At 37.1% G+C, this 14,813-nt stretch overlaps 1 protein-coding gene across 1 annotated transcript in view; it reads left to right on the top strand.

Annotated features, from left to right (window-relative positions):
- Rrp1 (Recombination repair protein 1) overlaps positions 1 to 14,813 on the top strand; it is a 102,927-nt gene that overhangs the window by 23,290 nt on the left and 64,824 nt on the right. Inside the window, exon 2 of the mRNA XM_090383814.1 lies at positions 3,450 to 3,716. Coding sequence (XP_090239940.1) covers positions 3,450 to 3,716 — 267 coding nt within the window. The remainder of the gene's footprint in view (positions 1 to 3,449; positions 3,717 to 14,813) is intronic.

The following is a 14,813-nucleotide window of genomic DNA, read 5'->3' on the forward strand; positions in this document are numbered from 1 at the left end:
CTTACGTATTTATATTCAATCCTTATTGATGGATCCAGCTGATATATTTCTATTTTTTCTGATGTATGATATATGCTATCAGAATTTTTGAAGAAATCAAATAATGGATTGAAATATTTATCTAAATATTTCACCAAACAAAATCATGACTTTAAATGAGCTTGGGCTTGGAAATAATTTTGAAGAAAGATAGTGAATAAGATGTTTCCAAAAATTTTTTATACCTTGACTTTTTTTTTTTTTTCAAAAATATCGTTTTCATTTTGATTATTACTTCGTTGAGAGATTTTGATTCATTCATAAAAATATTTCCTACTAAATTAATTGTGTACTCAAAACTACAGTAAATGTAAAATTTGATTTCCTGTTAAAACAGAAAGTTTGCTATCAGAGATGAGGTGATTGTCCCCTTGTATAAGGCAATGGTCAGGCCACATCTTGAGTACTGTATACAGGTCTGGCTGCCTCATTTTAGGAAGGATATGGAACTGTTGGAACGAGTGCAGAGAAGGGCATACTTTCTGTTAATAAAATGGCAACACTGTTTGAAATAAAACTGCAAATACACAGCATTCCTTTTTATCCTACAGTTTCATTTATTGATATCACTATAAGTTTATCTTTGACATTTTTTTTTTTTTTTTATTTCTGCTTTAATGCTTGCTTTGCAAATTGGCAAATATTCACTCCTTAAAAACGAGCCACACACTGTAGATCCCCAGAATCTTGTACATGTTTGTTGAAATACTATCACACTGCAGGATTATAGAATTTTTCTAGAGGAATGTTTGCTTTGAGACATCAATACTGTGTCTTGAATAAAAATGGACTTGTTCTCATTTACACATGCTTCCTGACATGTAAAATCCTTGTTATTGTTGACTGGCAACTAAGATTGGTTGGTGGAAGGTTTCGATAGTGCTTAAGATGATTAACACTTCTGATATATTTGTTCTGATTATCCATCTTCTTCCAATCTAGTCGACAGTTGCAATGTTTACTTATCAAAATTTTTTCATCATTTATGTAAAAGCCTTCTCTCTCCTTTTAAGTTTTGCTGCTCACTCAAGAATATCAATTTGTGTTTGCCCCATGATGTTAGGATTACCAGAAAAATAAGTATTTTTATATTATTTTTACTTAATAAAATTTTAATGAGCAATTATTTAATAATCTTTATTTACACAATGAATATACAAGCGTGGTTATTATTTGGAAAATTTAGCTTACCTGTGGTTAATAGTAAATTATGTGAAAAATTGCAGGAATCAGTATAACTTAGAAAATAAGATTGTTCATATAAAATGTTTTTAACCACTAATAATAAATGGATAATGACACAAGCAACAGGCTAAGCATGCTAAGTTAACTTACATAGGGATTTCCATTTTGAGTTTTTCTGCCACCTGCCTTCCAGTATTACTTCAACTGAAGTGAACATAGAAGGGAAGGAACCAATCAGAGCCTTCAATAGGTTAATGTTTAGAAACTGTTTATTATAAAAAATAATTAATTTTTGGTTTATGTCAAATTAAGTCCTTAAAAGGGAATATTTTAAGGAGTTTGCATTCTTAAATTTCTCATTTATCACATGCGAAAAACACAGGTCTCTAGCTATGTATGCTAAGTGGATGTGAACATGTATATTTGAGGATGTGTACAAATGAAGAGGAACTCCTTGCAGATACAATGGAACCTGAAATTTATAGCGATTAAGAGGAATCTAATGTGATTGAGTAAGAAGTTTCCATTTAAGGATACTCAAGGGTTAGAACTTATGCCATTTTTTTCAAACACAGCTTGTGACAGTGAATTGGCCACTATCATGTACCTTCATAATTCTCTTTTAAAACATGCTCTGCCACCGAAACAGTGCATTTTGAGAGATTATTTTGAAAGGCTGAAAACAGTTCTGCTGGTTATGGTTAGGCTATGATATATAAGTATGTATATGAACACATCATAGATACTGTACATATGTAATTCACAAATTAACTTTACTACACCATACAATAACTGCAAAATGTATAATCTTCATTTTCTGGTTTAATACTGTAGTGCATATTTTGAATTAGGTTATACTATATTATATTATTAGAATCACATTAAATGTTCACACTTTTCTTTTGTTCTTTTCATGATTTTGTGAACAATCAATTCCCTCTTGGGGAGAGGTTGCTATAAACAGCTTTGATTCTAGTAACGTTTTAACTAAAAAGATCAATTCTAAGTGCAATTCAGTGGCGAAGGTTGGGGGGGGGAGAAACCTTAAAAGTGTTTATGCCATTAAGTGAGTGTGCATTTGAAGTGTATGGACTTGCTGAGTGTTGTGTGTCAACACGAAGACATCTGTACATGGAGAGGTTTCTGCATTGTGTGTTAGATAAGACCTTTCAGAGAATAATATATGAGTGTTTTGGAGATACAGGATTATTCACCAAGTGAGTTTCAGGCGATTGGTTGCCAGTACTGTTAGGTCAGAGGAGTAAGTCCTGAATTAAGTTGAGGAAAATCCTTGTGACAGCACCCAAAGGATATCAGCAGCTGGCACATAGGACATGCAGAGAATTTTATGGAAACAGTAGTTCTATCCATTGAAAGATTACAAAGGTCTTTCTGAAGCTGATTTTCCACCATGAGAAACTTTCATACTTGGTTCATATAACAGTGTGCTTGCTATCTGTTATATGAATCAATGTTTTATCTACCCTCCATGTTTTCTAATGGGGAGGCTTCACAAAAAAGGAGTGGACAAATTTCAGTTGAACTTCAAATTGGGAAAGAATCACTAAGGAACAGGATGCAATCATCTTTAAAAGCTATGGAATTTTAAAATAGTTTTTTTTTTTTTTTTATTAAGCAAGTATTTTTCTTTGATTTTAGTCATCTAAATAATTTAAAGCTGTACATTTATTAAATTGCAGGTCTGTGATTTGTGATGCTGTTTGACTGATTAGTATTAATCCTGATATTTGAAGTAGAATATTAGGATTGATAATTTCCTACTACTGGGCTTATTTAAGAGAGCTTTCAAATTAGTTTAGTTCCTGTGTGTGTGTGTGTTAGCAGTTTTCATTAACTACTTTGTTTTTCTAAAGCATGAGTACATAGTCTGTGTGCTGAAGCATTAATCACAGCAAACACTGAAAACACATGTTGCGTGGTGGTGGTAGTAGTAATGGCAAATGGTGCAAGAAAGCAAACTTATATGGCATTAGCCTTATATAGCTCTGGTACTCAAGTGTTTTGTGATTCTGTCACCTTATGTATATGCATTTGTTATTCACTTGCTGCTGTTTTTTATATATGTATTCTGTATTCACTTTATGATGTGTGCATTGAAGCGCTGTACGCTATGCAGCAAATACTGGTTTTCCTCTGGATTGTACAATAAAATAAATCATGTTGAATTTCACCAAAAAATCTTATTTACATTACTTTTTTTTTAGGTAGCAACTAAAGCTTCAGGATCTTCAAAAAAAAGAACTGTCTCAGAGAGCAGTTCATTTAGTTCTGAAGAAGAGGTAAAGGATATCAAAAAATCTAAGAAAAAAGTGCCATCAAAGAAAGCCAGAAAAAGTAGCCCTTTAAGGTCACCTAAAGTTGCTAGTGTGTCACATCAGAATTTTAATTCAAATGCAAAATCTTCCCAGGGGAACAAATGGAATCTGAGGATATCTTCTTGGAATGTTAATGGCGTTAGAGCATGGCTTGAGGTGAAAGATTTTTAAATGTCTTAAGTCATTAAGTGCCTTTTTAAATTTTAACTCGGTTAAATATTTTTAATGAATGCTCTGCAAAATAATCAGAAATAAATAAAATGCAAGACAATATCTATCCTTGACATATCTTTTATCCACTAGGGAAAGGTGTGTAAAATATGCTGCAGGTCAGGTCCACATGATGGTTGAACTAATTCCATCCTGTGTAGTACCATGTCAAATATTTATAAAACATGTATTACGAATTTGCTGTTAGCAAAATTTTTTTTCCCCTAAATACTTAGCATAGTACTACAAGATTTTTTTTTTTCTACTTTAAGCTTGTTTATTGTTAGGTGTTAACTTTGTAATAATACATTGCTTATTGGTCAATTTGAACTAGGCACAAATTGATGGGAAAAAAATCTTGCATTAAAGCTGAGAATTCGTCCCTGTTAAAAACTTAGCGTTTAATGCTTCAATGTAGCATTTTGATTATATCATTTCAGTGCTAAACTTTAAAGTTCATATAATTAAACTAATTTGTTCTTGTGATTCTCTTTCAACCATTAGTAATTAGTTCAGTAGTGAATAGTGACAGTTTTGCTGTTTATTTACTGTTATTCTTTTATAGTTATTTACATCTTAAAAATCAGAGCTGTGAGGTTATCAATAATTTTTTTTCATCAGTCAAATAATTTTGCTGATCTGTTCCAATATTAATTACAGTAGAAGCCTGTTTAACTGATTCACTGAATTAACTAGTGTTTTGCCTTCCCTCTTTAAAGCATGCTCTCTAATGCCCAGAGCACGCTGCAGCATGCCATGGGCACTGGTTCAGTGTGTTTACATTTAGTGTAGTACACTACGCCTGCTTTTCGAATTGCTTGTTTCCCAAGGTGTGTGTCTGTTCCAAACTGTATTTGCACCAGTAATATTATTTGTTACTGTAATAAACTTAATTAAACTATTACATAAATTAATGAAATATTGGGTAAGAACAGAAAGAGCTATTTCTATGAAAACCAAGGTGGTTGCTCTGGAAAGACTCAAAGGTGAATCTCAGGGAAAAAAAAAAAATTGTTGTTGAATTAGTGTGGGTGACACAACTACAAAAGATGGAAAAAAATCATAAAATCCAGAAGGATTTTGTGCTCAGTTTGTTTCACAAGGGTTGTTAATTTCTTGTTCCACTTTAAAGAAACCAAAATTAGAGATAGTAGACAATGCATTATGGATGTGATTTATGCAAGAAAACTTCAGTCATTGGATCCATAAAAAACAAGTGTTGGTCTTACATCAAAAGACTGATGTGTGCAAAGTTTTACAGCAAGTGATGGATGGCTTGGACATTAGAGAAAATTTATTTTGCTGAAATATTTATGGAAGGTTTAAATATCAAAGAAAAAAATTGATTGGAGAATAACTCTACCACCTGCATGGTAAAGAATAACTCTATCATGCAGGTGGCTACTGTGAATCGCTGTAGCTACTGTGACAATGCAATTGGAACTTATAAATTACTGCTTTTTGTTGTTGATAAATCAACTAAACCTAGATCTTTTAAAAAACATAAATTGTTGATCTTTATTAATTTACTATCACTTGCAAAAGTCAGCATGGATGGATTCTGTATTATTCACAGATTTTTTTTTTTTTTTCTAATTTGTGCCTTCTGTAAAGAAACATATGAAGAAAATAAACTTACCTTAAAGGTTATTCTCTTTCTGGTCAATGCTCCTTCACGTCCCAGTTGTGAGAAACTTAATGAAGGGGGATAAAGGCCTTGTTTTTACCAGAAAATGTAACCTCCTTGATCCAGTCTGTGAATCAAGAAAGAGTTCTAGAATGGCAAAAATTTGAGTTCAATTTTGAAAAAATAAAAAACATGAATATAGGTCTTATAGAATTGTTAAAAGTCAACATCAAAGATGTTCACAATATAACACTACCATGGAACAAAATTCCTAGTTCAAGCTATGCTAAATATTGGCAATGACTGAGGTTGACAAAACTAATGAAAGTCTTAAACTGCAAGAAGATAATGAAGAACATAGTGTGTTAAATGATTTCAGGCAAATTGAAGAATCCAAAGATTTACATCAAGAAGACATAACGGTGGATTCGTTGTGACAATTTGTTGGAAAACAGTATTAAATGATACAGAAATCAAATCAGCTGTGATAGAAACAGATGGAGCTAAATATGAAGAAGAGATTAAATCAAATCAAGGGATAAAAATTTCTCATGCAGCAGCCAAAAAATATCCTATATATAGCCCTACATTGTATTGACCCACAGTTTGATTTTGAAATGTGGCAAAATATCATATTCCAAATGGATTAATGATTTTACGTAAATGAATGTACAAGTGAAAATAAAATTCTTATAGTGTGTGTGTGTACAGGGTGTCTCAAAAATATTGGTACAAATGTTTAGGGGAGGTAGGTAACATCTAAAGGAATGTGAATCGCACAGGAACCCATAACGGGAAAGTAGTAGCAGAGGCACAAGAAGCAGAAATGACACAAGACAGTAATTAGTGGCAAACATTTATTTGACATAATATTAACAATGGAGTATGAGATGGATACATTTCATGATGTTACAACAGATGCTCGAAGGTTCCACCAAGAGACGCAATGCATGTGTGACACCGACACTGCAGGGATTGGTGGACATGGTCGAACACACCTGGAGTTTCTTTGACAGCAGCAGCACAGACGAGTCTAGCAACGAGATCCATTTCCATCTCCACAGGCGATTCATACACAATAGATTTGAGGGCCCCACAGAAAGAAATCAAGGCTCGATAAATCAGGTGAGCGTGGGGGGCCCAGGCCAAGCAACAGGTCCACCACGGCCAATCCAACGACTCCCAAAACGCCTGTTCAAATGGTCACGAACACACCTTCCATAATAGGCAGGCGCCCCGTCATGTTGAAACCAAATGTTGCGTCTCACATTTGCTGGAACATCGTCAAGTAACCCTGGTAGAACTTGTTCAAGAAAGATCCGATATTTAGTGAAGTTCATGCGGGATGGTAAAAGGTATGGGCTGACTAAGCAGTCACCGACCATACCTGCCCACACATTTATTGCAAAGCAATGTTGTACCGCATGGGGGCACACACCGTGTGGGTTGTTGCGAGCCCACACATGAGCATTGTGCTGATTGAATAAGCCTTCCCGAGTGAAATAAGCCTCATCCGTGAACAAAACATAGGCTGGAAAATTCAAGTCTTGAACACTTTCTTGGAGAAACCACTGCGCAAAAGCCACACGTGCAGGATGATCTTGGGGGAGCAGTAACTGAACCCTTTGGAGATGAAGGGGGGGTGTAAGGAATCGTTGTGCCAGACACTGCAACGAGACACTCCTAAGGCAGAGGCAACGGCACGTGTGCTGGTAGTAGGATTAATCTGGACGGCATTCAACACACTTTCTTTCATGGCGGGAGTTCGCGTCGAACGTGGGCTACCCGCACTACTCCTGTTACCTCTAAATGACCCATAATCGCACAAATTTTGATGCACATGCGCAAACAAACGGTGGTCCGGTACATGTCTGTCTGGGAAGCGTTCTCCATAAATTCGTTGAGCGGCTCATCCATTGCCCTCTGCTAATCCATGCACTAGGTGCATGTCTGCCAGCTCACAGTTCGTATATCGATGCATGCTCTTCGTGCGGCGACTACTGCTTGTATGAGTAAACCAGAAATTTTCCCTCTCGTGAACTGATGAACAGTGCTGTCTACCGACTTACAGTGACGTTTCCTGTTATGGGTTCCTATGCGATTCACATTCCTTTAGATGTTACCTACCTCCCCTAAACGTTTGTACCAATATTTTTGAGACACCCTGTATGTGTGTGTATAAACTTCAGTGAGAATAATGATTAAAAAATATTTTTTAATTTTCGCTGCATCAGGACTACCACTATTCAAATCCTCTGCATTGGCGGTTCGATCTGGGGATCGGATGGTGGACTGATCTTTCGATCAATTTGCCTTTGCGGCGATTTGTCTAGTGATCGAAATGCAGTGATTCCCTGACCATTATTGCCCTTGTGGTACTCTGTTGAGATGGGACATAATGATCAAGCTATTTCTGTTTTTGTTTTATTTTATTTTATCGTAGTTGTTCACATCTCTGTTCATGATATTTCACATAAATTTGGACCTGGTGCCCGGCAGAGGGGGCGCCGTTAAATTTCATTTAATTGGCTATTCAAAATTTAATTGATTGTATTTTATTATCTTTGTATTTGGACTTTCTAAATTATCTTCGAGAGTTTCTGCTGCAATAATTTTATTCTCTTCCCTCCCTGTTGGTTTGATCGTTACGTATAATTTCACAATTCTCGCTCTTTTGTCTTGCCATGCTGCTGGCATTTTTATTTATTTTTTAATCATTATTCTCACTTAAGTTTATATCTGAAGTGTCATGTAGAGGAAAATATGATCTGATGCCACAGCACTTGCCAAAACTATATTTGGTAATGGAACGTCTCATATCCCCAAGGCTCCCATTGGCCGTATGCTTTAGAGAGAGAGAGAGAGAGAGAGAGATAATCTTTATTACCCTTCACGGCCATTTCCCAAACTTCCGGGAAAATTGAACAATTATTTACAAAAAGGTAATTTTACAAAGAAAACATATTATAATACAAAGGAGAGAACTCCTTACGAGAGTTAAATCTGATTGAGCTGGCTTAACATCGAGATAAGAGCACCAGCTCAATCAGACAGGAACAGATGCAAGGTATACATCAGTCATTGCTGATTAGTCCTACTCGTCATAATTTTTTTCCGATAAGTCCGGTCAGCAGCGAATTTGTTCAGGTCGGCGTCCAGTGCCTGGGTTTGCTAGAGCATCTGCTGAGGAAGGAACCTGTCTGAGAGATGGAGTCGTGCTGAATGCGAGTGGAGCTCGGGATTGGCCCTAAGGGCAGCAGGGAGGATCCTCCAGCCACAGGTATCCCAGAATGAAGGTATTGCCATTATGCCTGTTATCATCTTGACTGTTGCTAGGAGGCATTGGTCGTCGACTAAGGTGGGAAGCCGTGGAATTCCGAGAGAGTTGGCAAGCTGTGTGGTCCGAATCAGAGCTGGAAGGTTGTGCTTCCTGTTAGCCCACTTTAGGAGCCAGAATTCTGTGGCAAAGAGTGGTTTCTTTATTGACAGTGCCGCTGACGCCCAAATTTCAGCAGCATAGAGTAAAGGTGGAAAGATAACTGTTCTTATGTACCTCATGGTTATCTTTTTATCTGTGATATGAAGGAGATGTTGTTTTGCTATCCACCGGAGTCTTGAAGCACGTGTGAGGAGCATATCCATGTGGGCGTTGAATCGAAGTTTTGGGTCGAATACAACGCCCAGATCACGATGGCTGGACACAATTGGGATGAGGGTGTTGCCGACCGAAGGCTGGAGAGAAGAAGGAGTTTGCTTCAATGAATACACCATGAATTCGGACTTAGCAGGATTGATCTTAAGCCCAAACTGGCAGAGGTAAGATGTGACTGTGGTGAGAGTGTTGTTAATTTCCACTTTTACCAGATCTAGATCTTGACCGGGAGTGATGGGAGTGAGTATCTTGATATCGTCCGCATAGCTCAGTAGACATCGAGAATGTGCAACCAGTGGGAAGATAATGGATGAAAACAGAAGGCCCGAAAGGACCCCTCCTTGTGGGACTCCTGCGGTGACGGATCTAGTAAGGGTGCGATCTCCTGTATGAAGCTTTATAACTCTGTTATTCAGAAGAGAGGAGAGAAAGCATAATATGTTCCCTGTGATCTGGAAGTGGCATTCCAGGAGAGTGAGAAGTTGGTTTACTTGGATGGCATCAAATGCAGCTTCAATGTCTAAGTAAGTCACAGCTAGTTCCTGCCTATTCTCCAATGCTGACAAGATAGTATTTGTGGTGGCTAGCAGATTGGTGATCGTTGATCTGTTTGGAAGGGAGTAGTGAATTTGGGCTGGATTACTGGGCAAGATCTGCTTAGTGAGGATGGGGAGTAAGGCCTTCTCCAGGAGCTTCAGCAGGCTGGAGGAGTTGGAGATGGGTCGGAAGTGTTTAGGTTTCCCCTTTTTAGCTTTACCCCTTTTTTATGTAAGATTCAGTTTTCAATTATTTCAAACATTATTCAAGTGTGTGTGTGTGTGTGTGTGTGTGTGTGTGTGTGTGTGTTTATTTGGGACACATCAGGACTAGTGCATTTTTGCCCAATTAAGCAGCTGCCCCAATTATCCGAAGTTTCACGTAAATAGTTAAAAATTCAATGTATCCCCCCCCCCTTTTTTTTTACAATTGGTTCACTGTACAATCAAATCACGTTACAACAAACTCAACATAGTAAAGTACAGTTCACTATACGATGTGCAGTAAGCGCCGGTCATTGTGATCATGTTTGTGAATTGAATTTTAATTCTATTAAACAGCAATTCTAATTATCGAAAATAGGAGGAATATTATCCACAGGCTATAAAAGCAAATATATATTAAGCACAAATTTACCCTTTATTACCTTACCAATTAAAAAATTAAATGATACATGAAAATCAGAAGAACACATGTGATAATTGGAATAATTAATACATACTGTAATATGTACATACGAACTAATTGACATTTCTGTTCACTGACATTTGTGGGTGGGGGTTAAAATTTAAAACAGTAAGAAGATAAGCAATCAATAACAAAGAACACGGCACACACAAATTGCAAGTAACACGATACATGTGAGAACGGAGTAACGAGTTACAAAGCCTTAAAAATAGGAATGAAGAGAAGAGCTGAAAATTAATTTTTTTATATGATTGAAGATTTCATGGAAGTGTAAACACATTTCACCATAATAACCCACAGAATTCCAGCTGTCGGTATTATCGCAAATTCAATAAGATCGAGTTTACTGTCCGTTTATGATAGATTTCACTAACAGAAAAGCCCAATAAAACAGGTGACTGCTAATTATTTTTATTATTTTATGGTTGTGACCTCCAGAATTTAACTGAACCACGTGATACCGTCGGAGACAATCGTAGGGTAATCTCCAGTGCTGCGGTCTCCTGCCCCAATTAAACAGCATGCTGTCCTAATTAAGCAAAGTAAACCCTGGCTATTTTCTCGATTGGTTTCTGTTTTTTAAGATTTGCCCAAAATAAACAGCTGCCCTGATTAACCGGTGGCCCAAATACCGGAATCCACTGTGTGTGTGTGTGTGTGTGTGTGTGTGTGTGTGTGTGTGTGTGTGTGTGTGTGTGTGTGTGTGTGTGTGTGTGTGTGTGTGTGTGTGTGTGTGTGTGTGTGTGTGTGTGTGTGTGTACACATAAAATGTATATATTTTTTTGAATTTCCAACTTTAACTGACTTTTTTCGAATAAAGAATCAACTATTGCTCCTGATCACTTGCATAAGGCGGCTTCTACTGTAATAATAAAAGTAAAAGTAGGAGAGAGTAAATGGAAAAATATTATATTGTACAGTTTAGTAAAAATATTATTTCCCAATCAAAATTATGTATGGCAAAAATAATTTGAAAGGGGAAATGATTTTTTGCCAGAAGTTTCATGCAAGTGCATCACTTTAGCAAAGTCCCATTCTAGGATTTCTTTAACTGTTCACTACTTGCCTTAAGTGACACTTATATGCCTGGATAGTGTCATGTGAGAAAACTTTTTTTTTATTATTATAAAAAAATTTATTTTTATTCAACTGGAAACCATTTTCTAATTACAGTGGGGCCCCAACATCCGATGGTAATTCGTTCCACAAAACCCATTGTAAGTTGAAACCAATAATACATTGTTTTCCTGTAATTCATTCCCCAACATCACACAAAATAGATATTTCTTACATGTTATACTTAATTTTTACATTAAAAATGAGTGTTTTATAAAGATTATTTAATATATAGCCATAAAACATCTTAAAATAAAAAAACAATATATTAGCATTTACCTTAGACTTTAAGTGCAGAGCTGATGAAATCAGTGGTGGTGGGACTAAATCAAGCATCGTGTTTTTTGTCTTGTTTTTTGCTTCTACGGCAAAGAAACTGTCCAAAGTGGACAGTTTTTGACAACTTTTTTGTAGCTTCCTTAAGTAAGAAACAACTTTGTCTTCTATTTTGCACATCATGAGTTCAGTGTTTTCAATGTCGGGATGTTTTTTTACCACTTCTCTTAAAAGCTCCCAACAAGAAATGACAGTCTTCAGCTGACACTTTTTGGGTGTCTTCTTCCTTCTCCTCTCCAGTGTCACTCTCCGTAATTTTCTCTAACTCTTATAGCTCTTCTCTTGTTAACTCACACCCATGAGCATCAATAAGGTCCTCCACATCCTCTTTGCCAACCTCCAGACCCATTGATTTACCAAGAGTGACAATATCATTTGTCAAAGCACCATCATCTTCAAATCTGTCAACATTATGGATAATTAAAGGCCAGATGTTTTTCCAGGCTGAATTTAAGCACCTGGTGGAAACATCATTCCAAGAACTTACAATCAGCCTCACACAGTCCAGCATGTTGAACTTTGACATCCAAAAGTCTTTGAGGGTGACAGCATTTTTGCCAGAGGTCACTGCAAAACAACTTGCAAACATTTTCGTGGTGTAGATTTTCTTGAAGTTTGCAGTCACTTGCTGGTCCATTGGCTGAAGAAGAGGAGTGGTGTTGGGTGGCAAAAATTTGACTTGAACAAAGTCAAATTGTGCCTCAAGAGATTGAACAAGGTTTGGATCATGGCCTGGTGCATTATCCAGCAGGAGCAGTGCCTTCACAGGAAGCTTATTTTTCTCAAGATAACTCTTCACTGAAGGACAGAAAACTTCAAGCTCCCATTCATTCAAGACATCCTGTAATCCAGGCCTTGTTACTCCCAACATGCCCTGGTTGACCATTTATTGTTTAAATACTCTGGGGGTGTTAGAGCGATATACAAGCAAAGGCTTCAGCTTAAAATCTCAAGAGGCATTGGCACCCAACGGGAGAGTGAGTCTGTCTTTCATAGGCTTATGCCCAGGTAAACTAGCCTCATCCTTAGTGATGTACATTCTCCTGGGCATTCGCTTCCAAACGAGGCCGGTTTCGTCAATGTTAAAACCTGCTGGGGAAGATAACCCTCCTGATCAACAAACTCTTGGAATTCAGTTTTAAAGGTCTCAGCCACTTTTTTTATAAGCACTGGAATTCCTCCCCATACTTTTTGCCACTTTTGATATTCACTCTTTTTTTCAAGTGCTAAAACCAGCCTGTGCTGGCTTTAAAGTCTTCAAAGTGCATGCACTGCCACTGGCTGATGGAGCTTTAAGTTTCAGATCACCACAGATCTGAAACAATCGTAGGAGTGATGTCCGCACACCACGTGTTGAACAATAACAAAGACGCTAATTGGTTGAGAACAATTGTACGAGTGATGTGATGTTCCATCCATCTGAAAATTTCCACCCATGTATCATTCCAGCTATATCGGAAAGCGATCGGTACCTGCAAATATCACTGATCCTTAAAATAAAAGATCGTATGGAAGGTATATCGGTTCCTGAGAATATCGGATGTTGATGTCATCGTAAGTCGAGGCCCCACTATATTAGGAAAACCATTTTTTGATTACAAGATATCAAATAAAAATAAATGAGAGAAACAGGTAATAATATTAATATTGTTGTTATCTTCCTTCTTAGAATTTAAGGTCACTCAACTGAAATGTCTTCAAGTGCAGAATGGGTGTAGGCATTGTCATGCAGCAAGAACCAGCTGCCTTTCTCTCAATTTATTTCCCAAACTTTTACAACTGTCCTCATTTCAAGAGGTTGATGGATGCTCACTTCTTGGGTTGTCTTTGAACTGCTTATACCATTCAAACACACTGGTACAACTTAATGTTTCATTGCCATAAACAGTTTTTAACATTTCTGAAGTTTCTGCTGCAGCCTTTCCTAGTTTAAAGCAAAATTTTATGTTTATTTGTTGCTCCATTGCAAAATGGAGCAACATTACTGGATTACTGGATGGTCTTGGTACCATAATCTGTTGGAGGAAGTTTGAACTACAACGTACCACTTCCATTTATTTTAAAACTCATTGAACATGACTGTAACAGCACCAGTCTGGGAACTTTATTGCCACTCCTCATAAGCAACAGATGGCTTAAACTTTGTTGTTATTCAAATAACAAAGTTTAAGGTCACTCAACCGTCCAATTACGAGTAGAAATATCCATAATTGAACATTCCTGTTTATTTAACCTGCATTGGTCAAATGTAAAAGTTATGTTTATTGAATTTGCTAGCTATCAGTGTAACTAAAATGTAAGAGCTCCAGTATCAATAAACTGATTTCTCCATCACTAGTGATCAGTGAGTCTCTGATCACTAATAATGGAGAGGTGTCTTTAAAAGATGTGCTTGCACCTTCACAGTGATGGGACCGATAGTAACCCTTGGTATGACCCCCCATGTGCAAGTCCAGAAATACGGCACCTAGGTGGTTCCGGATGACCGCTAGATAGTCTGCTGTACCGAACCTATCTATGTTTGGTAACTCTCTGAGCCTTCCGGATCAGCTAGTGTATAATCTCGCTGCATCTACTCTGCCAGATTGTTTGGAATAGCTTGATGTAAAGGTTAGTGAGCTTATTTCTGAAGAAATGATCGTCCAACTTGGCTCTCTTCCTGCAGATATGCAGGTTAACACTGTACAAGACATTCTAAACACTGTCTGTGAGACCACTCTAAAAGAGAAAAAATGAACTGTGTTCCATGGTGAACCCCAAATCTCACTATTCTCAGAAAAAACTTACAAAATGCTCATCGTAATTTTCAGAGAGCTATAACAGGCCCAGGGCTGAGATTTGACAGACTTGGTGTGTTGTATAAATCCAACAGAAGGAGTTACTTCAATACCATCTTCCAAGAGAAACTCGCCTGGGCAAGGTTTGTTTAGCACAACATAAATGAAGATCCGTGGGGATTATCCTACAAACTTGTTACAAACAAGATTCATCCCGGTGATGTTTTCTCATCTATTATTGTGAATGGTAATGAAACTCTGGACTGGAACTTGTCAATTAAAGCCATTTTGGATGGGTTGCTCCACGAGGA

The sequence above is a fragment of the Mastigoproctus giganteus genome, chromosome 1 (genome assembly GCF_048544385.1).
Source record: "Mastigoproctus giganteus isolate SK-2022 chromosome 1, ASM4854438v1, whole genome shotgun sequence".
Classification (NCBI taxonomy): Eukaryota; Metazoa; Arthropoda; class Arachnida; order Uropygi; family Thelyphonidae; genus Mastigoproctus; species Mastigoproctus giganteus.